At 38.9% G+C, this 24,499-nt stretch overlaps 1 protein-coding gene across 1 annotated transcript; it reads right to left on the bottom strand.

Moving 5' to 3' along the window:
* Window positions 1-724: 724 nt before the first annotated feature.
* Window positions 725-23,013, bottom strand: hs3st3b1b (heparan sulfate (glucosamine) 3-O-sulfotransferase 3B1b). The gene is made up of 2 exons (XM_051914286.1): window positions 22,147-23,013; window positions 725-3,735 (listed from the first exon to the last, which is right to left on the bottom strand). The coding sequence occupies exons 1-2, from the start codon at window positions 22,722-22,724 to the stop codon at window positions 3,117-3,119; spliced, it is 1,197 nt and encodes a 398-aa protein (XP_051770246.1). The 5' UTR covers window positions 22,725-23,013; the 3' UTR covers window positions 725-3,116.
* Window positions 23,014-24,499: the final 1,486 nt, after the last annotated feature.

The following is a 24,499-nucleotide window of genomic DNA, read 5'->3' as shown; positions in this document are numbered from 1 at the left end:
GATGACACAAGCAAAAACAACATAGCCTACACAACCAGCGTAGTCAGATTCACAAACACTTATCAGCCGGTTCATTTAGTGAATCAAAAACATACAGAGCAACCAGTGTCTGATTCCCAAATGAATGACTCTTAAGAGTCGGTTCTGTTTAGTGAATCAAAAATGAACGGAGTGCCCAGTGTTGACCGATTCACAAACGAATGACCCATATGAGCTGGTTCTTTAGTTCAAAAAGAAAATATGCCGGTTTGAATCTTCTGACGACTCTTTTACTGGACTGAATCAGAGCGGTTACTGAATACAAAAAGGTGTGGAAAAGAGCTTTCAAGGTCATCAGATGAAGAAGAGGCTATTAAAACGTGAACATGGGGGTATGCTCACTTCATATGGTTCATTTAAACACCACTGGCCATATAAAAGATATTCTTTATAAAAAATAAAAATAAAAATAAAAAGACTTTTGAGATGGTATTGACACCATCTTAGATTCTTAGATATTTGTAAAAATGTAAATAAATGTTTTTATGGGAGGAAAAAAAAATGGACTGACCGAATTCAAAACTTGAAAATTAACAATTTTGAAGTCAGAAAATGTTCTTTTTTCCAAAATTCTGTCAGAAACACATTCTCATGCTATATAGTTAATAATTATTTTTCTATCATGTCTCACACTACAACAAGATGACACATTACTTAATATCAGAGTCAAGACAGAGTCAATTAGTTTGGTAAAATATATATTTTATTTTATTCTTCATACAAAGCAAAAGTATGAATGTTCAGTATTTAATTATCTAGAAACATCTGTTCCATTTTTCTCTTTCATGGTGTAAAATTAATTTTTGATACCACAAAATACTTGGTTTACATGTCTTCCTCATCATTTGTACATAAAGCTCATTTCTAGTCTATTTATTTGTGTTATACTCAGAGTAAGACAAACATTTCTAACATCTGGATATCTCTATGAGGTTGAATAAAACTCAACCATTAAACAGATGCATCAGCACACACTGCCTGACCATGAGCGAAGATATGAAACTTTGCTCATAACAACTTTTGACAGATCACAATTCATATGCAGTTCACATGTAATCAGTGACAAACTTTAACCAGAAAATGCCTGAGCAATAAAGCTCATCGTTGACATCCTGGGACAGTCGTTTCTGAACCAAAAACAAAAAAACAATTGCACTGGTAAAAATCACAGGAGGCCCCATGGGCGAGCATTTGATGACAATTTGCTTGACCCTATTTCACTTCCATAATCCAACTGATTTGCTCTTAAATGCAATGTGAATGCAAGAAACACGCTTTGATGATTTGATTACAGTTGTAAGAGAAATTTCACATTGTTTCCCTTTTGCCTCCTCAGAACATTTGATTACTTGATGAATTGAATAAAGTAGGAAAAATGCCCTGGGAAATTTCCCTCAGATTCCACCGCTTAATTCAGACTCGAAGGCCAACAAGAATCGTATGGCTGTGTTCTCACAGCTGATAAATATTACAATCCCCTCTCTAAACGAAAGGAAGTTGGCTTAGCATAGCACAGGACTGGTTCGAGGCACAGCATGTTGTAAACCAAAACGAAAATCAGTGAGCTGATACAACGCTTTCATTTTGTTTGTTTTCTTTTCAAATGCATCCATCCATAAACAAACAATTAGACAAACATTTCCCTCAGCATTTCATTTTCCAGTATATTAAATAGGGGTGAAAAAGGCGAAGTTTCAGTACATTCGTAATGCTATATTCTGCTTTAAAACCTCCCGGTGACCTCACCCCTTGAATTCTGGTCCAGGTACAGCATCTCAGCCTGATGTTAAAGCTGAGGCATAAAAAGTGAAATGTTGGCTTCATGCACCCTTCAAACCCTACACCTTAACCTGACATCGAGAGCTGATCCTGAATCAGGTGCTTCGAATGAACAGTAACCAGAGCTGCACTAAAGCCCAGTCATTCATCTTGCCTTCGAGGCAGCCGCCATCTCAGCGGTCACGGGATGAATTTCACAGATAAAGAGCAACCGACTGTTTCTCCTCGCTTTCAAGTAGAAAGACAAACAAAAGCACATGGAGGCTTGCATGAGAAAAAGATGAACAATGAGGCATCTCAATGCAAGCTTGTTAAAATTTGGCAAGAAGAGGAGAACTGAGATGTAGTGGAAAACGCATTTCGATGGGATGAATGAGAAACGTTACCCTTCACGTTAGGGGGATTATTTTCTAGTATGAGTCACATTTGGGTAAAGCTTCTTAATAAAAATATGGGCCTACCATCTATGAGGCGCTTGACATGTAATTTGGCTCTTGTTTTTTAAACAAATCCAGTTCCTTTCAGTGCTATCTTGACCTTTGAACCTTTCATACAGGGCAGCAAGCCATTTCTGAGGCTGGAGAAACCCAATCGATCAGTTCAGATGTGTTATGCGATTAACATAATGTCGACATGCTGCCTTGCTGTTGTCCAAGATACGATTTAGCCATCGATGGATTGGTCATTCATTACAGGAACCTGCGAGTGAAAGGCCAGCGGTCGTCTCTAAACATGAGTGACACTGTAAGTAGCAATTAGGGTTATTGATCGTCATGTTATTGAGTAAAGGGACACATCGAATCAGCTCACTTGCTTATCAGCCGAACATAGTAGGACTCGGGCCAATATGGAGTGTAATGAAACATGAAATGCGATCAGAGAGTGAAATATAGTTCATTACCCTCTGTCACGAAGGTAGATATGGACATTCAGAACTGAATGAATCGCAAATGTCGCTGTTGGTTTGTAAATGCACGATACCCGTAACAAACTGTTTTTTTTTTTTTTTTGTCTGTCAAACCATTTCCAAATTCAGAAGCACCATTAAATTCATTGTGAATGGAAACACACACAGCAAATCAAAAATGTGGAATGTCGGTGGTGAGACTAGAGTTGGGCCGGACGTTATGTACAATATGGTTAGGCAGCTTAGTGAATTAATTGCTTAGAAATTAAAAATAAATTATTATAAAATAGATTTCTGTACATTTTACATATATATAGCAATCATCTCAATGTCTTTTTGCCATTTCAAATACACAGAAAAAGAAAGAAAACAACGGGTCCTCCATTCACGGTTAATCCCAACCAAAGTTATGCCCAGTCATCTGGTAGAACTTCATGTTGAAAGGCCTGTAGAAGTCTCGAAGTCTCTGCACGACCTCAGGGTCGATGTTTGGGTGGGTCCGCCCTTTGGTTTTACCCAGGCAATGGGGCTTGCTGCTGCCCTCTGCCTTTTTGAGACAAGGGAAGCCCTTGGTCTGGTTGAAGTAGAAGTGTTTGTCTGTTATGATCCTCTTGAGCCCCAAGAAGTCCTGCACGCGGCCCAGCTCTCCAGCCGGGTCGCTGATCAGCCGCTCTCCGCTCACGAATAGGATCTGGCTCATGGGGAAGAACTGCAGCCAGTTGTCCAGGTGTTTGGCGTAGATGCCGATCTGAATGGCGCTCCACGAGGTGTCGATCAACCCTGTAGTCCTGTTTTTGAACGTCAGGCTCTCAAAAGTAGGAATGTCAGGCTTCTTGGACAGCGTCTGTGTGTAGTCAGAGATGGCTCGTGTGACGGGGTCCCGGACCACCACGATCAGCTTGGTGTGGCGGGACATGGCGTAGATCCGGGCCGGAGCCTCGCGGGTCACAAAGTAGCTTGGTGTTTTCTCCATGGTGATCTGGCCCTCCAGGGTCTTAGGCATCAGGTCCCTATGGAGAGAGAGAAAGGAAAGGGGGTTAAGATGGAGGTATAATGAAAACAAAATTTTGCATAATGCAATCAAACAGATGGAGCATGTGGTGCTCCTCAATCAATGAGCCAATTCAAGGCCATGATTTTGGGTCAAATGTGATTAGCATCGGTTGCTAAACAAAACATGCATTCAAACGTCACAGATGCACAAACCTTGTTAAATGGCATGGCTCCTCAATAGCGAAGGCTTTCTAATATAATACAAAATCTTTCAGAAGCTTTGGAGAAATGTTATTTAGCAGATCTTTTGGTTTTGTTCTCTCTTAAAATCATGTTCCTGATTATGTCTAAAGCTATAGATCAACCAATATTGCATTTTTTAAAACCAGTATTGATACAGACTACAACAACAACAACAAAAAACATATGTTTGATTATAAATTTGTCTCTTCTTGGTGAACAGCAGATTGGAATAAAATGTTTCCATTAAATCTGTCTTTACATTAAACAGCTTTTCTAACGCCATGTTAAAGGATTAGTTTACTTCAGAATTAAAATTTCCCATGTCATCCAAGATGCTTGTCTTTCTTTCTTCAGCCAAAAAGAAATTGAGGTTTTTCAGGAAAACATTGCACAATTTTTCTCCATATAGTGGACTTTAACTGGGTACAACGGGTTGAAGGTCCAAATTACAGTTTCAATGCAGCTTCAAAGGGCTCTACATGATCCCAGCTGAGGAAAAAGGGTCTTGTCTAGCGAAAAGTATATAAATTTATATACTTTTTAACTACAAATGCTTGTCTTGCACTGCTCTGTGATGCGCCACGCATTACGTAATCATGTTGGAAAGGTCACGCGTGACATAGGCGGAAGTACCGTAGTAGGGCGAAAAACTCCACCAAATTCAAAATCATCCGACATCGTTGTTTTTATATTTTTTTGTAAAGGCCGTTTGACTTAGTTTTTGCATGCCCTTTGAAACTGCACTGAAACTGCAATTCGGACGTTCAACCCGTTGTACCCTGGTGAAGTCCAACTATATGGAGAAAAATCCTGGAATGTTTTCCTCAAAAACCTTAATTTCTTTTCGACTGAAGAAAGAAAGACATAAACATCTTGGATGACATGGTGGTGAGTAAATTATCAGGAAATTTTAATTCTGAAGTGAAATAATCCTTTAACTAGTAAGGCGCTCAAAAAACAAGTTTACAGATTGGTACAAATTGGTTAATCCACTCCATACAATGTACTGCAGCTGTGTTTTAAAGCCCATTCTGAGTCTGATTCCAATAGTCTTCCAATATATGACCTTAGCTATGGTATTATACTGCTGACCACCCAGATCTAAACAACGATTTATACTTCAAAGCGGCTAACGCAAATGACCATACACTAAGCAAAGCAAAAACATTCCACATGAAAGTTCTTCAACCTTGTTTAAAGAAAGAAAGAACTGTTTTAAAGCCGGTAACAGGGTGAAATGGATAGGGTACATGCAGGACTGCAATCAAGGCACATTTTTAAATGAAAAGTGAACATGCATGTTAACGCCAAACAGGCTTGGGTTTCACAGCCCTGCCCGATCAGGAAGAGTGGATTATACTGGAGGAGGTGATAACAGAGGACTTTGATGGACACATGGGGGTATGTATCCTATTTCATTGGCACACGCTCTCAGGAACATTGACGTGTTAAAATATATGGAAACTGAAGAAAGTTTAGCTTCCGCTGACTGAAAATTTCAAGGCATAAAAGATATGTGATGAGAAAATACAAAGAAAATAACAGAGCAACTAACTTAATGGGTGGAGATAACTAAAGATAACAAAGTGTGAATTTCAGCCACAATTAGATGTCAACAGACCCAGAATGAGCCTCTTTAGGGTATCAGTGTGCACACAGATAAAGCTCTTGTTGGTCTGTTGTCTCTGGAGTATCGAGCCCTGTTGTTAGCACCAGGGCTAATTTACTGCTGTATTATGAAGTGCACTGTCAGTGTCTAGTGTAATCCTGCTTTGCGTGTTTACACCCTGCGGAAACAAGGCTACGAGCAATTCAAGAGTCTGCAAACAATTTGTTGAGGGATATCTCACACACACTTCAGCGGATCACAGTTTATTCTATCTCTAGGCAGTCTTCAGTATAAGCCTGACTATTTTTAACACTGGTGTTCACTAGTTAGAGGTGAGAACCCCTAAGCACCAGAGCAGAGAGAGGTGTTATGATAAACAAAACCCACGGAGAGCGTTTCAATGCGGACATAAATTTCAAAACTTTATGGTGCTGCTGTAGACCTAGATTTTTGCTGCATTCTGCTGTTTTTTTGCTGTACAGCACCTGCAAAGCACCAACTCTCTGTGCGCTACAGGATTTTTCAAGATCACAGAGCTGAAACTATGTGCGAAAAATCCCTGTTTTGCAAGTGAAAATCAGGCAGCACTCAATTCAGAAAGAGAGAACAGCCTAAGGCTGCAGGAGGTAACGTGTTGATTTATATGATGGAAAACTGTTGGCAGATTTGTGTGGTTACATGGCTTCTCTAAAGAGCTGGCCACAGATCCAATTATGATAATATCAGTTTGATTACTGCTCTGTCAGAACACTGGAGTGAGAGTTTGAGGGAAAGAACACAGGAAAAAAAAACCTCATTAATCTCTGTGAAATGAAAACAAATTATGTTAGTGCCTTTGTATGCAATGACGCACTCTAACACCCTCATCTGCATGGTTTAACTGTTTATTTCTAATGTGAAGGAAATATGAATGTGTTGGCTTACTAATATTTAGCCTCCAAGTATGTTTTTTTTTTTTAAACAAAAATGTATTTACTAATTATTACACAATAGGAGCAAACCAGCTGTATGTGTGCATGTGTGGTGCCAATGAGGCAAGAGATAATGCAGGCTTTTACTGTTAAATAAACCACCCACAACTACTGTGCTGGGGAGGAAAGAAAAAAAACACAAATGTCACAAATACAAAGCGTGCAAAAACACACGAGCACACACACACACACACACACACACACACACACACACACACACGCACACGTATAAGGGACTAAAAATGATAGATAAATAAATAAATAAATAAATTAACAAATGTTTCAAACAACAAATAAATAAACAATTATTATTAAGTAAATTAATGAAATAAGTTAATTTTTTTTTTTTTTGTTATTTATTATTTTTGCCGTTTTGGTCCTCCATATACATATAACCTAACCATATAACCACAAAACATAACCTTTTTTACGGTCACAACTAATATTAATCTGCCAAAACATGAGGTCATAAAAAAATGCGGTCGAAAAGCATGATGCTGAGTAAACTGCAGATTTAGGATGCTTTCACATTATAGGTGATTTGACGTTTCACGTCAGAATTTGGATGGTTTGGTTGGTGTTCAGACTTAAATGGGCACTTGAAAGTAATAGGTGTGAAAGCAATCTAGACTTACTTTCTAATGTGAACCTCTACTGATGACGCAAAAGGACAAAACTACCTAGCTACAATCTTAAACAGCTGCCGCTATTGGGGGCAGGGGGGAGGAAGATGGAAACAATCTCGGGTTTGGACCAAGAAAAGTGGGAGAAGAAAAAGTTACAAGACACAAAAAAAACTTAAAAGCCTGCAACGATCCCCTCACCTCACTTCTTTTACTTTGGCAGAGGGCAAAAGAAGAAGGGAGGGAGGGAGTTAAGGAAGACAAGTAGGCAAGCTCTCGGAAGAACAATAGCCTTTCTTGCCTGTTTTGATTTATGAGGTGCTTCTTTTTAGACATTCCGCCAGCAAACAGGCAATGCTTTGACACCGGGGCCCTCTTTTTTCCCCTTTTCTTTGAAAACCTAGCATTGTCCTTCAATGATCTGAAAGAGCAAGGGCCGTGGAGAGGCCAGAGAGGAAAGGGGGAGGGTGACCATTGAAGGATGAGTGGAAAGCACTTCTCCAGCTCTCTCAGGGCGAGGAGAGAGAAGGCTGTGGAGAGCTCTTGAGCAGAACGTGTGCCTCAAGTGCCTCGCCGGCATACAGCGCACGCTGCCACTGGAGCAGGTAAAGATACGCTGCGTATCAATTATTAAAACAGGGATTAGAAAGTGGATATGAGTGCTCGAAATGATTCTACTGATAAAAAGGGTCAGTCCTCTCAAGTGATAAGGCAAGGTCAAAGATTGCTTCTGCCGCTTGGGTTTTCTGTCCTAATTCATTCCTACAACTATTCTGCACATGGCCTGACGGACATTGCTGTTCTGGACCAACTTTAGAAGTGTGCTGTCGAAAACTTATTTAAGGAGAGAACGATCCTTTCTTTTAGGATCAGAATGGCCCTGAGGGCCACGTTAAAAGACTTTTTATCCAGCAGAGATAAATTGACAAAAGAAGAAAATGACAGACTAAAGCACAAGAGAGAACAAAAGACACAGAAGGGAGTTTTTATAATGATGTTTTTGTCTTCTGTCGAATTTGGTTTGTTAAGAAGAGCCTGTTTTGCTTAAGATAGACACAGTAGCCCCCAAAAAAGGCCCTAAGCCTGCTTTATCTATGATCTCATTGCTTTCAAGTGACATGGATTGTAGTATATCTGTCTTTCAACTCTGGCATTGTCATGGTTATATTCTGGCCAGTGTTTTTGTTCTTTTGCTGTGCTTATTTTCTTTTGTATATGCAAACTTATATAACCTAAAAGCATGTTTTATATCCAGGGCTTTAAAGTCTTGGAGGGATCAGAGAAACACAGCCGTACCTGTACTTTGGTTCTGAAGAGCAAGTCAAAACAGACTCAACTTTGGAACACCTGTGCGTGCATCTTTGATAGACATCTCCTAAGCGTAAGAACTTGCCGCTGTTGCAGTGGCAGTGAGTTGAAGAGCTGTTTGAGTAAGCTGCAGTGTAATAAAGTCTCAGCAGTCAAATAAACTTAAATTAATTGCCAATGAGTTTAACAGCTCAGCTGCTTGGGCTTGGTATGCTAGAAAGATAAAGTCCAGAGCTGCAAAGCAGTTACAATGATCTAAAATGGCAGTGCTTGTGCCAGAATGGTAGTGTGAGAGTTTGCCTGTGCGCAAGAATGAAAGTGTGTCTTCGTGATGTACCAACGTACCTTAAAGTACCGTAAAAGAATATACCTAGGCGAGTTTGAAATGTGAAAGATATAAGATTATATGAACTACAACAGACACGTGTATATATATATATATATATATATATTGTGGTCCAAGGAAAAAACAACTGGAAGTTTTAGAACAGCATATGGGTGAGTAGATAAAAATAAAAAAAAGTTCTCTGCTTCGGCAACCAGTAGTTCACACACTCCGTTTCATAATCAGACTATTGATTGCAGTGTTCTAACACCAGTCTACCAGTGTCTCAAGACGTCTGAGTGACACTTCACCCTACTAAAGGCTATAGCGCTAGCTTTCCAGCCCTGCCACTCTTACCCCTTGCACTTTAGACTATTAGAAGTGGAGGATGGAAAACAACAAACGTGACATTCATGCATGAACAGACGATGGCTAATACTAGAAAAGAAACAGAGGGCTTGTTTAGGAGAAAGACCGCCGTCGCTTCATGAACGAGTGAGACTGAGCCGATAGTGATAAGTGACTGTCTGTCTTCAGGCTGAATCATTTCATGACTCAATAGTGTTTTTGACCTTCTCAAAGTTCTGTAGCTCTAGTTTGAAGCAGCTAATTTTGACATCAAGCGACCACTGGAACATTACTCAGTGAGATCAGGGTCATTTCTTTACCGTGTCTGGAGAGCATGCCGGGAAATATGGATTCTGTCTTCAATGGAGGCCGTGTGGCTACATCTGGTAAATCCAGGCACCTCCCAGGTCGCTCCATACAGACAATATTTTCTGTGCTTTGTCGTCATAGAGACCTGAGCAAGGCTGTAGTTTTGAAATACACCCCGCGGAGTCTGGAGCCTTGACATTATATTTAACCGCAGAGCAAAACTGCAGCCGTAAATCTATGGAGCAAAGCTGGGTTTTATAGCACAAGCACCGAGAGAATGGTAATAGGGTAGCGAGGGGAGAAAAGAAAGAGAAAAATAGTGAGAGACAGAGCCAGGATGAGCATGTGTGCAGCAGCTTTAAGTTACCGCTGTATTTTAAGAGGTACACAGCCACTTAGAGCCTCCTGACGGTTGGTTTCCTGAGTGAAAATTGCCAGAGATCTCTTCTTAACCTGCAACGCTGGAGCCAAGAGACTGTAGATAGCATATGCACCAGTGTTTTATGAATATCCCAGCTTCTAATGGCTATACTTTACCTTTTCCTCACCTAACCTTTCTCGTTCTCCGTCTAGCTCTTCCTCAGGTTTCTCTTCAGCCTCTGATCTTTGCCATGTAACCCTGACATGAACATAAAGAGGTGTAAATGGCCGTCTCCGTTGGGCCTATCTAAGGTGTTGGTGTGTCTTAGCTTCAGTTTCTGACATTCTCGCTGACGGATCACGACACTGGATCCACATTCAATGGACGGAGAAAGCCTCTCTCACGTGGAGTGACTGCTCTGATAGATAAATAATGAAGGAACGGGGAGGATTGCAGACACTTCTGACCTGCCTTTCTCCGAGAATAGACACGCTCTTCCTTTAGAGTCGTCTCTAAAGAGGGTTATACCTTAATGCTGATCTAGTTTCTCATTAAATTATTATGGCTGAGCTGGGCTCAGACTTTCTGAAAACTACTTTATCAGTGCTTTCAAGGCAAAAAACATCTGCATAAAACTGAACAGTTGGCCGCCCAACACTAAAGAGAAACATTGAGCTGTTTAATCTGTATATTTTCTCTCTCAGAGCAGGGGTCTTTGGTTTTGGGAAGAAGACTGGTCTGCTTTAGAGTGTCAAGGGCAGAAAAATATATTTAAGTCTCCCTGCAGTGCTGTATATATAAAGACATTCGACATAAAGTGAGTATCGTGAGAGAGGGTATCTACTCAGCAATCATACTGAGGTCTAGGCTTGACTTGTGCCAACCACAATTTCAGGCCCATTTTCTTTCTTCTTTTCTTTCTCTCTCTCGCTCTCAAACTCATTCAAAACCACAGCAGCCTCTGAGAAGGGCAGAACATGCATAAATCACAGAGACCTCGGTCTCTACGTTGCAATCTGCCCAGACTCCGTTTCAGCTTTATTTGTTGCCATTCAACACCTACCAAAATCTCTTTAAAACAAGGGTACTAGGGTGTGTTTTCTGCTGTCCGAGCTGCACATTATGTTACAGCCCTATAGTTCTCCCAGCTGAGTGGAATTACTGTGCGTTAGTGACAAGGCTGCACAAGAAGAGGCTGCCATCAGCTCTGAATAAAAGATGTAGGAATGAGACGGGGTAATAAAGTGCACTTTTCTCATTCGCACTCAGGTGTGCATTTTACAGAGCGATAGCACGTACTGAAGAGCCGTTTGTAGGCTACTTTGACCTTATTGAGCAGGTGTTTCTGTGATATTAGAGTCATACCTAAAAAAAAAAAATTCTGTGATACTAGAGTCATATCTAAAAACATAACTAGGAATTGTCACTGCTCACCTGGCCCGAGTCAAAAGAGTCTAATCCCAAGTCTATATGATATTCTGATCTCTAGATGTAGTTCAGGTCCGTTCTACAATGCAAGTCTATAGCCCCGTTTCCACCGCAGGAACTTTCCACAGGAACCAGGGTCTAAATAAAGTTCCGGGTAAAAATTCTCCCCCCAAAAAGTACCTGCTCACAAGGTAGTTCCTTTTTAAAGCTCAGGAACTTTCGGGGTGGGACTTGGGCACTGAACATGCTGATTGGTTGAGTTTACGCAGGATTTTGATTGGTGGACACGCAACATTTTATTTCAACCACCATGTTTAAAAGTCTGTTGCGGTGCGTTCAGTGAGAGTTGTTTGCTATTCGAATCAACATTGGAATGTAAAAATACGACCGATGGACCGACGACGAGGTTCAGAGTTTATTAAGCTTATATGCTGCGGATGAAATCCAGCGGGAACTGGAAAGTTAAAAAAAAAAATTCCAGCGACAAATTGTTCTAGGTAATTTCAGTGTAAACGAGGCTTATTGAGATTTGTTTGTCCATTTTAACGACTTTCCGGTGAAAATCACAAATTTGATCACCTAGAAAAGAAAATGAGATGTTTTGGATAATATTAGCATAAATCCTTATTTTGTAAATGACTTTGCATTGAAAGAAGACAAAAGAAGACACCATCTCTAAAAAATAGTTTTGATGTTTGATATAAAGGCGTGCTGACCCAAAAACCTGAATTTCTAATACCCAAGTTTAATCCTGTAGCTCTCAAACAGTATAGCTGCCAAAATCGCCTGACTGTATATATATATATATATATATATATATATATATATATATATATATATCACCATTATTATGAAAAATAAAATTGTTATTGCTGGTCCTCAATGATTATTGCAAGCTACTTTAATGACTTTTAACAAGAAATTATAAGGATTTATGCTGATATTAAACAAGGGTATTTACAAACTCTTAGGTAATAAGTGGAAATAAAAAAATAAAATAAAATAAAATAAAATAAAATAAAATAAAATAAATGTACACTTGCAGTAATTCCACAAACACTAGCCTTCCCATTGAATCTACCCTTGAGTCATTAGCAGTGATCAAGTCAGGACCACAGTGTTTATCTTGCTCTTGCTAATCCGCAGTGATAAGCTTGTTTACTTTGGGTGTTTGTAGAGGGTGTTAACGGACTCAGTCCCACACTTCATTTACATTCCCACTGAGTGACACAAAGAGTCTCTAGACTGTTAGTGGTGTTTAGTGTAACTAGCCATGATGAGGTTTTAGCTTGTTTAACAAGCTATAAAGGCTATTAGCAAAGCTACAAGGCCAAAGCGCCTGCCTTGAAATAGGAAACAGGGGACAGGGCATATTATAATTTATAAAGTTTCATAATTTATATCTGCCATTTGTTTCAATTAACTGGCAAATCATTGATGTATGCAAATCTAAATTTAATTTCATTGATGCTGGACAGTAAAAAGTCCTGCTGGAATGCCAAAAAAAAAAACCCATCTCATCTGACAGTTTAGGGTATCTCACTGAATTGTTGTAAAATTGGCACAGAGACTTCAAAAAGACTTTTTCCCCACTTTTCAAAGCCATCATGCTCAGACACAAGAACACACATGCATGCACCTATTACATCCTGTTTTGCTTGGCACACGGTCTCTCTCCAGCTGAGGAGCTTTTGAAGACAGGTGAGCTTTAAAGAGCTGGGAATTTCCTCCAAGTCTGTCAAGCTGTTACATCAGAGGCTTACAGCACAGCTGCATTACTTTGACGCTTCGGGTAAATGGTTTACAAATTCCTCCAGACTAGTATTCTTCATTGCTAACCCACAATTAGCCAAATTATGTGGTGATAGCACCAGAGCTGACAATTAAAATGCACATATAAGACAAGGAGACTAACAAGAGCGTACAGCTCTCTCCTAAGGCAACTCTGCGAACGTTTTTTGGATGATAGCCTAGTTACAGTCCGCTCTGGTATCTCAGCGCCCGCTGAAGACAATATAACTGGCGTGAAGCACAAAGAGATCACTGTCAAACGCTTCGGCTGAAAGTAATCAGCCAAGTGCGGATGTCACAGGTGTAATTTGATTTCAAGGGGTTGCTATTTCAGCAGGCATGTTGATGTATTGCGAATACGATGACAAATGTTTTTGCTCTCCATTCTCTCTGCTGTCTGTGTTCCAGAAGGCCTTACAGTCCCACAAGAAACAAGATCTGGAGTCAACGTGCCAAGAGGACAAGCCATTCAACCACATAATGCAGATTTGAAGAGACATTTGAGAAATGGGCTATGAAACTAAGAAAAAAAAGTGACAGAATAACCTGTTTTGTTTCCAAACAGTAAAAAATGTTTTCATTCCTGATCCTGGTTTGACTACAGCTAAAGATATTCAAGGATGCAATGATATTAAAATTCTGATCAATATATAAGCTGATAATTATTGTCATGTTATGACTTATGACAAATACATGAATACAATTAGATTTTTTTTTTTTTTTTACCAAATTCCAATATTTTTTCTAAAGATTTTAATGTTATTAAATTATTAGCATTTTTAAAGAGTAACTGACAGAAAAGGTAATCTAAACTTGAAAATAGGGAAAATCAGCATACATAATTGACTATTCTAAATCAGGCAACATATATCCAATATCAAAAAGTACTGATAAATTAAAAACTAATAGCAGAAATATAATATAATATAATATAATATAATATAATATAATATAATATAATATAATATAATATAATATAATACAATATAATATATCCACAGCCTGTATGAAGTAGAGAATGACACAAGAGTAAATCTGTTCAGTACTGACAATGTAGAAAAGTAAAATAATCACTATAAAAAAGATGAAATACAGAGTTTTACCGCTTCTTACTTATTCTCTAGCTCGTCCTTTTAGAAGTGTGAGAGAGAAAGAAAGCAATGCAAAAGACTAACAAGAGAAAGTGTGAGGATAAAAGTAGTGACAGTTCCTGGGCTACAGGGAGAAACTGGCTTTGTTGCCCTGGAGCTCAGCTCATGCTGTGCTCCTCTGGGCACATCAGCAGTGTGTGTGTTCCTTTAATTGTCTGCTCTTTTCTCGCTGAGGTTAATGGAAACCTCAGGGGGTCTCTACTTCTGCCTGATCCTCTACTTTTCACTTTTTTTTCACAGGGAGACAGACAGATGCACACAAACAAACATAGTGCCTCATAGTAAATATCTACAATCAGTGTTTATAATATATCACATCAAGTTCCTTTCTACATTTTTCTCACTCCTAATTATCCTCTTTGGGGTGTCAAACTTTAAGAAAATGAGCTCTGATGATGCGCACTTGGGAGGAGACGGACCTGGTGGGAGACATGGGCCAACAATTACCGGACCATACAGACAGCCATGCGCTGTAGCCCCCAGGCTCCTGTAAATGCAGTTTATTTACCTACAATGAATGAGCATTTACTTGTTGAAGGAGAAAGGCTAGCATTATTCTAACATCCGACATCCAAATTATCACCTTGTTTAAAAAGAGTCCAATTCAAGGCAAGCTCAGAGGGTGGGTCTGTACACAACAGGCCACTGAAATAAAATAAAAGGTGAAAGGGGGAAGGGTTTTATGTTGGATATTTCTCTTTTTTCCATTTTAGCTATCCAAACAATTTCCAAATACTAGGGGGAAAAAAAGTCGAATGAACAAGCCCCCTTCCCTTATTGGTCATTTGTTGCCTATGTTGGGTGTTTGTATGCGTGTAATAGCGTTGTCAAAAGTACTGTCTCCGGTACCAAGTTGGTAATGAAATTTTAAAAATGTGATGCTTTAAGCACTGTTGAGCAGATTCGTAAACACCTCTGATTGGCCACTGTGTTCACGCGCTCATCAGATATGTCTGTGATTGGCTACAATGATCAACGCTTCAAAAACATGCTGTAAATAGACATCAATGATGCTCTTCACAGGGTGCTTACACAGATACACACCGGTCCGCTGATAGACACCTGCTTTCAAACGCTCCCGCTCCCACTCCCACTCCCGCTTTCAAAATGCTTTCAAACACTTCCATGTGCTTTCAAACGCTCCCGTGCGTTGATCATTATAGCCAATCATAGACCTATCTGTTGAGCGCGTGAACACAATGGCCAATCAGAGGTGTTTACGAATCTGCTCAACAGTGCTCAAAGTGTCACATTTTAAAAATTTCAGTACCGACTTGGTACCGAAATCAGCATTGCTGACAACGCTAGCATGTATAAGAGACAATATTTCAGTAGGGGGGTAGAAACATGAGCGTTTGACATCAAGTTCCTGTCTGCCTCTATTTTATCCTTCAGCGGGAGGTTCCTGCTGAGGGCGGCCATGTTATTTTGCTTTTCTCTGGAGGAGACTGTAGCTTCTCAATGGCAGACCACCACAGTGGGCCTCTACTGTCTGCCTCTCCCCAGGCCATCCCTTTCACAATTAGCCAGTGGTAATTTGATGAATGAAAGCCCCTTTCTCCAGACTAAGACCCTCCCTGCTTGGTCTACCCCACTGGTAAAGCCATGCCAGCTCAAGTAGGGGCCCACTTTCTCTCTCTTCCTCTCTTTGCTGACCAGTGTACCCGGTTGGGGGTGGCCTTATGTGGGCACTGAGGCCTACAACAGCCCCGCCTCTGATGGGGGAACCAAAGCTCAATGTGGGGCCCGGCTCTAATATGGGATACAAGGAGAGAAGACACGTACGAAAGGGTCATTATGTACGCCCTTCTACAATTACACACATCATATTAGAGACAAAATGTGTGGAAAAACGAAGAGAAGGTAAGCAGGACAGAAATAGGCAATGCAAGTGGTTTACTTTTCTGAAGTGTAAGAGATGAGTTCCAAAGCTGAGGCCGAACACAAAAGCGGAGTAATCCTTTGGTCTAAAAGATGCTGAGCAGTTTAGCCAACACTAAAGCATCATTTGGAGGCAGTCCTTTGAATGTCCTCAGTCAGCTCTGCGCAGGCTCTCAATAGAGGATGTCAACCTGCTGACTGCTGAATGGATGACCGGTCAAGGTTCAGATCCAGCTGAGTGGAGGAAGTCTATTCTACCATGAGACTGAACAGCTTCCATGGATGCTGCTCCTTAATCTTGGGACCTGGGATCAGTTTATAGTTTTAGTTTACAGCAATCACTAAATTGACTGCAGGCAAAAAAAAAAAAAAAAAAAAATTATATATTTAATTAATAAAATTAAATGATATATATATATATATATATATATATATATATATATATATATATATATATATATATATATATCATTTAATTTTATTAATTAAATATATAATTTTTTTTTTATATATATATATATATATTTTTTTTTTTTTAGTTTAAACAAATGTTTAAGATTTGCTCTTGCATTTAATTCCCATCGGTTTTATAACTCTAATAACAAAGTGTGTGTGTTCAGGAAGGATGAGGGGTTGATCGGGTCTCACCTGCAGTGCAGATGGTCTTTACAGAGGCAATGTTGCTCAACTGATTCATAGATAACCAGAGCCACAAAGACCTTTAACCCCACACCACACAGTGCCCGCCACAGCGTAAACTAATCAATACATGTAGTCCCACAGGGTCTTAGCTGGCTTGAGTCATTACTTTGTGCTTATCTGAAGGATAAAGGTGTAAGTTTCTGCTATAGCAGTCACCAACCATCATACTGCACATAAATCGTACTAACAACAACAAAAAAGTTGACAAAACAGTAGGGTAAAACAGATTTTCTAATTATTCACAGTCTTCGTTTGAACAATTTCAATGTTGATTCCTAAATCCTTAGAATGACCTTTTACCTCTTGTCAGTGTGGCAAGAAAACACATTTGTCCTCATGGGCTGCACGCAATAATATACAACAGTGTAAGCTGACTCACAAACAACAGATGACTCCTTTAAACTGACAAAACAACACAAGATATGAAGAAAACAAAAAAATAAATAAACTAAATGAAAACAGTAGTTAAGTAAAAGCTATCCTGAAGTAAAATGTTTTAAGATGAGATTTAAAAGTACCTAGCGATTGTGCTTCCCTAATAATATATAATATAATATAATATAATATAATATATATAATTTTTGTAATGTACCAACTTAGAAGTTTACCTTTATAATGTACAGCATTAGGTAAAACAGATTTTTTTTATTATGCGAATAACATAGACATAAAAACTAAAATATGCCCAAATGAATCGGAATCTAATTATATTGAGCGCTTGTGAATCAAAATGGATCAGTGTATCTGTATCAATAGCCAGCCCTAGCAGTCAACTACCACTCACTGTTTGCTAACACACCCCATGTGTACAGCCAAACTTTGGTTTGATCTCATCCGCAACCACTTAGACAATGCGGTCCCTGCTTTGTACAAGCAGGAAGGAGGGGGTCACTGGCCACAGCGTCCGTATGGGTCACCTACATGGTGGCGTGAACACCCCATGGAGTGTAGTTACAAAAGCAGAGGCATCCATCCAGAACTAGCCATTCCATGGATGGAAGTGCTCATCTGGACAAGGTGGCAGGGGGTCGTAGCCCTCCAAGCACTTCAGAACTTTCAAGTGACATGCTTCCGAGAACGTTCCCTGGTCCAACAGCGGAACGGGATTTTCTGCGGAGCATTTCGCTCTTACAGAACAATGCTCCACTTGTCCTTTTGATGGTCGGCAGTTACGGACCATGTTGTCTAATGGCTGCTATTCAGAAAACACACCCTTAATCTCAGGATAGACTCGGGGATTGCACACTAAAGAGTGAACTGCATTTTCCTACTACATACCTTTTTAGCAGAGGAAAGAAAGCCTGACCTTCAAACACAGACTAGAAAGATGCATAGAAGAAATGGAGACTAAACATTACCAGTTTTATGAAAATTACTGTGGGTTGACTACCAAAAAGGAAGAGTTGACTACAAAAACTGCTCTGGTAGAGTTAAAAATTATGTAACACTAAGTCAAATGCAGCACCAGGGCCTCCACAACGTTCACCGTTCCAGCTGGGACCCTGTCTGTCTGGGTGGGTGGGATTTTTGAGAAGCCAACTTAACTGCTTATTAAATCATCAGAGTCTCCGCAAAAAAAGAAAGAAAATAAAATGTAAAAGCAGCAAAACCAGCAGATTTTGCAAGGTCCCACAAATCAGAAAAGTAGTTGAAACTGAAAACTGCGAAAGGAGAATTGCCAAAGTTATTACTCAACAATTCAACCCACTACGACTTCAGCTATTCATACTGTAATATCTCTTACAAATAAACTGGCAGTTGTTATAAACTCTACATTGACCAGACGTTCTTGGGAGAATATCACAACAAATATACAGTAGAAAATGTGAAGTGCCTGCAGATAATCCATGAATGTCTGTGAATCATACACTATATACTTACAATACAGCCTGAACAGGTCTAACCAGTATTGAGGAACAAAAGCTCATCTGCCATGTCTTTCTCTGGCTCTGTGTAGTACAGAAAGGTATAAAAAGGTCAATCACGACTTCCTGATAAACAAAGATAAAGCAACCACAGTAAAACCACCTTATTAAAAATGACTTGCATGCTTTCCATGCACTGGGATTACTTTACTTCGGTTTCTGCACTATGAACTCTCTTTTCCATTACAAAGCAAATCACTTCGCCAAGTATTGGACACTCTAAAACTGAGAATCAGAGTCATTTTCAGTCCCTTGAGAAAAACAATTCTAAGAAAGAAACACATTTTGAACATATCACTTCTTTAAAAAGACAAGAAAGGACCAAACAGACATGTCAGTGCAGAGGGTTCACTTCAAGCGCTCTGTCTGGCGGCACAAACTCTTCAACACTGTTTTAGATCAGGTCACATGGAGACGTCAGAGACAGAAAAGAGCAAGAAAAAGCGAGAGCAGAAAAGCAAATCTGCATTTGTTTGTGCCCTGTATCTTCAGCCCAAACAGCAGTGGCCAGATATAGAATTTCGCTGTGGCATCGCATGTCCAACTCAGACCAGCTGCAATGGCATGTGAATCCTGTAAAACTTGAGACAGAAAACTTTCTCGTATGAGTGGAAAACAAGCATTATACCCTTCAACACCCAGTGTTTATATCTTCTGGATTTTTATATGTAATTTATCGGTTGTGTTTACTCAACAGTGCCTTTTGAAAAGTTACTTTCAATCAACGATATAACATGGTGAAGGCTCTGCTCTTCATTTAAAGCATTTTTCAAAATTCCGAAAAGGAAAAAATAGGATTAAAAAAAAGCATTTTAGAGGAAAATCCTCTGGTTTCAAATCCCACATCCACTGACTAGACAACTTTACTTTTTCAATGTTAAAAAAAAAGCTGGAGAAAAAAAAAAATTAATAACCGCCCTGGTGCTCTTTTTGCCAAAAAAAGAAAGAAAAAAAAAAAAAAAAAAAAAATCACTCGTTTCGACTTACTTTCTGGTACAACTTTACCAGGAATAATCAAAGTTGAAATTAACACATCTTATTTTCTGTTTCTACATGTGTAATGTTAATACTAAAATGTTAATAGCAAAATCCATGCAATCAATTAATTCAGTTTAGAAAATGAAGGATATGTTTTAAAAATCTGAACATTTTTGGGACAGTCTTGACTGATTCTGCTGGACCAGCTTGAATTTGCATTAGACTAAAGTGAGGCCCCGCATTTAAATAATTAATCAAATAAATCTTTTTCTCTCAACATGCATGAATATAATTCCCTTTTCATCTAAGCTGGACTACCGAGCATTCACTACAACGCCCATTCTTTCATCCGTCCTGTTTTTTTGTTATAGGGGCCCTGAAATGTTGCATATATTTAAAAGCACTGGGCTTTCACCCCCTCAAACCTTTGCAAATCCATTTAGAGAGACAGGCGTGCAGTCCAGGACTGTTTTATCAACTTATTGAGTGTTTCTTTCCGCTCTGTGTCTGGGGTAAACAGGGACAGACTCTGGGGCAATAAATCCCCCTTTCTCTCTTCAGCTATACATTTATTTCATTACATTTTACTGTAGAACATTAATAATGTTAATCAAAATGTCATCACATTTAAATAACTGCAACATATAAGTAACAAAAAAAGTTGAATGTCTCGAGTTCGAGTTTATGAGCTCTCGCTGTGTTCTGGCACTTCAGTTGATAAAACGAAATGGGCCAAATAATAATGTCCAAAACAGCACTGCGTAATTCTTAATTGAAATGCTTTTTCAAATACAAGCCGAAATTTTACGATTTGTAAGAACATCAAAAAGAGAAAAACACAGCTGCACGGAATACAAGACTTTAACACATTATTAACAAGAGTAATTCATAAGCTTTTAATTTTATTGATCCCGCTGTCAAATTACTCTGACATGTATGATTTTTATTTTTATTTAGACTGTCATTACACTTGCGCAACGAAAATTAAGGTAGTCACACTATTAAAAATGCTCTCATTATTTATCAAATCGACATTTCATAATTTCAGTCATTTCCACCCATGGGTTGTCAGAAAAAAAAAAAAAAAGTTGCCAAAACTGCAATGCAAAGTAATTTGATTTAGGTTAAAACCTAGGCATTAACTAAACTTCACTTTACAGTCTTTTATAGGCTATTTGCTTTAATTCTGTTGTATCCCTAGGCTATTTAAGAAAATTGTAGCGTAAGATTTAAAAAAAAAAAAAAGAGAAAAAAAAAAAGAAAAGTCATAAAAGTGAACGGAAACGCAGGGGTCCGTTAACCTGCAATGATCCAGTGTGTCCGACAGAGACCACTGCGTCATCATGCGGACGGACACGAGTCATCTCTCAAGATATTTCACAAAAAATGCATCATTACTGAACTATTGTGTTTATTTGAACAAAATCCGTCTGAATTAATGTGTATTTAAAAGACCGTGTTCAATCTTTCAGCCCTCCAAACTCCGAGTCTAACAGTTCGACAGTAGCAGGAACAGTGAAACCAAAGTAAATGTTTGAACTGGACTCTGAAATCTACCGCTACTGCAACTCTGCGTTTCTAGATGGCTAAATGCAAATAGGCTACAGAACATTCATTTTACATCATATTTAAATTTGACTGAAGTGCTAGGAAACATGGGGTAGCTTGATGTTTTAAAAGGAAGGCTTGAGATCAAGCCAAAGGTTAAAATTACATATGCTAATGAATGACAGATATAACAAAAAGGCCAATGCATGACGGAGGACAAGATTCATTCTTCAAAAAGTGAAAAAGGCGCCTATTTAATATATGTATGTTTAATTAATGTTTCTTATTAATCATAAGCAATATGCAGAAGCCAAACAAACCATTAAAAAAATAGAATGTATGAATTCTAAAGCCGTGTACTCCGTTTTGTCATTTTGAATATCTCGGATTTCTTATATATGTCTATAGAAAGAATTAAAAAGTTGTATTCCGTTCTTTTAACGTAGGCTATCATAATATTTAAAAGTTTTATTTAGGCTAACGACTTCACGAGGTTTTCAGAGTTTCATTTCTGAATTTTCGTAGTAGGCCTAATTAAATTTAAAGTTATCGAAAATGGGCAAGTTATTAATGTAGATTGGTCGATATAATTTTACTTAAATTAAACGCAAGTTAAATTTTAATGAGCTTGAAATTTAGCCTACAGCGCAAGTCTCGTCCTTCTCGTGAGGAAATGCCAACACAAATATTGCTAAAAAAGAGAGAGAGAGAGAAAAGCTTCTGAGGAGCACACAAATAGGACCTATTTATAATGCCTTAAATTAAAATTTAAAGAATGGATAATAAAAACAAAAGCCAGGAAAGGGTAGCCATAGGTCAATCGTCAGTGTGTAGTCTAGTTATTATGCCTTACTCCACTGAAGAACAATATAAGTCAATGGAAGTATAGGATGTATAAGTTAGTGTATTTATTATTCACGCTCTTACCTGTACCAGTCCAGTCCGTTGTCATAGTTACGGTCGAAGAAGTGCGGCTCCGCTCCGACCGCGCGAATATCTGGATGCACGCGCAGAAACTCCAGCAGCGCCCGCGTCCCGCCCTTCTTCACGCCGATGATGATCGCCTGAGGCAGCTTCTTATTGCCCGAGCCGTTGGAGAAACTTGACAGCGAAGAAACTCTCCGCCCGTCGTCCCACTCCTCAGCTCGGTCTACGTCCACTTCATCTTTAGAGAAGTCTCTGGGAGCTCTCCTGACCGTAGGCTCATCATAATCTGACTCTACGTCCGTCCACGAGCTCTGCGGTCTGGACAGGAGCTTGGACATCATCAGGTCCGGCCGGCCACTTTCTGCCTCAGCATATTTCCCGAGGAAATCCGTCTCCTTCGCTCTATTATTATTATTACTGTCCACAACTAAACCTGGTGGCATAGTGGCACAGTAGCCCACGCAGGAGTACAGCATGTAGACCCAGAGGAGCAGCATGATGAAGAGGAGCCCGAGTTTCTTCTTCACGGGACTGACGGAGAGTGCGTAAAAATGGTGACAGAACAGGCTATATTCCATAAGCCCTGTGCATGCAGACCATCGCACTCCAGCTGGACATATTGACAGGTAGGTACAGTTCTGTCCAGGTCCAGGCTCAGGAATCCTTCTCAAAAGTCTTTAAACGCCATTGGAGTTCACAATAAAATCCTCAGACGCGAAATAAACTAGCCCAAAGTGGACGGGACATCTAGGAAAGCGATTTTAGTCAGCTGTTCTCGTTCATATCTGCGAAAGAAAACGAGAAAACTGATGAGAATGACCGGTGCACTTGATTCCCAGCCGCAGAAGCTGCTCCCGGCCGCATCCTCGAGTGTCTGAGCGCTTTGGAGAGAGTAGACCTTATAGAGCGCTGGTGTTTGTGATTGACAACAGGGCCAGCCTACCGCTGCGCACTGATTTGAATAAAGGCGTGGTTGTTTAAAGTCGCCTGCCAATCAGAGGGTGATATAGGCGGGGGTCGTAGACAAGACACTTGGTCGCGAGCCGATTAAACGCTCTTATTGGATAGAGAAACATTAGACCGGAATCCTTTTATTCGCGTTTTTTTGGGAGTTTCCAAAGTGTTACAAATTTTACGCAACTGAACGGTTTAGAAAGGAATCAGGATTTGAAAAAGACCTACAAAGTTTTCGTAGCCTACAAACTAAGCCTGCATGTATTTGATAAATTTAGCATTGGTCTATATATATAAACAATTTAAATCATATATTTAAAATACACAAATATATATAGCCTATATATAGGGGCACACTTATCACTGAAAAAAAAAATGCGGTGTAGAAACAATTTTCAACGACATAGACTTGACAGTATTTGGAAATGTACTCCAATAATCTTTGTTTTATTTACAACTTCAATTTTATTTATTTATTTATTTATTTATTTTACAATGTAGGCCTACTTCTTATCTAGCCTACTCAAATTTGATTCAACTAATTCATCAATTAAAAATTATTATTCAACTGGATCAAACAAACGTAAAATGAACGTTTTTAAAAATGTTTTTTTAATAGTTATACGTTCATTTAGCTTTAAAAGACAAAACATCAGGGGATAAATATTCAAACGTCTTACACAAATGTACAATGCAACAAGAAAATCTGCTAAATTTAAACGCATTAATTGGAATCAGAAGTTTAATGTCGTCACTTTAAATCTATATCTGCAAAAAAAGTGAACTAACGCAAGTCCAAAAAAAAAAAAAAAAAAGTAACACGATGTTTTTTGCCTCCAAATGTCTTCATTCCAAAGAACGCTTTCGAATTTTGGAGAGAGAGAAAAAAAACTTTTACTAAACTTTTTAGTGTTTGTGATGAAATTTTAAATTAAATCAAATAAACTTAATGAAACTTTATTAAACTATCATCATTATTTAACTTAAAACTTTATTAAACTATCATCATCATTTAATGTCATTAACCTTGTCTTTTGTAAGTACATATTAAAGTATGGGGTTCAATAAAATAAATAGAATAAACTTTAACCCATATTTAATTAATGCTGAAAGTTGTGTTTCTCTGCAGTAGTATTTATTTTGCAGTCATGATAAGATATGTCCGTTTTTGTGACGTTTTGAACAAAACAAGCGCCGCTTCAGTTCGCTATTAACCAGGATTGTAAACATGTAGCTTATTTACACTCCCTCAAAAGTGAAGAAGAGTGTTAAACTTTAGAACGCAGCGCTTTCAGCGTTTGCACGCCATCTGACCTTACTTTTTCCCAGTTGTTCATGATTACTGTATAATATTTCTAGCGGACTGAATATTTCGAACATAACTAGAAACATTTATAAT

Source organism: Ctenopharyngodon idella, chromosome 12, assembly GCF_019924925.1.
Source record: "Ctenopharyngodon idella isolate HZGC_01 chromosome 12, HZGC01, whole genome shotgun sequence".
In the NCBI taxonomy this organism is placed as follows: domain Eukaryota; kingdom Metazoa; phylum Chordata; class Actinopteri; order Cypriniformes; family Xenocyprididae; genus Ctenopharyngodon; species Ctenopharyngodon idella.
The sequence above is the reverse complement of the archived record's forward strand: the minus strand, read 5'-3'. Positions and strand labels throughout refer to the sequence as shown.

Coding starts and splice junctions, on each gene's coding strand:
- hs3st3b1b (XM_051914286.1), bottom strand. CDS start 22,724: ATGGAATATAGCCTGTTCTGTCACCATTTTTACGCACTCTCCGTCAGT. Junction 3,736..22,146: donor AACGGACTGGACTGGTACAG/GTAAGAGCGTGA, acceptor CTCTCTCCATAG/GGACCTGATGCCTAAGACCC.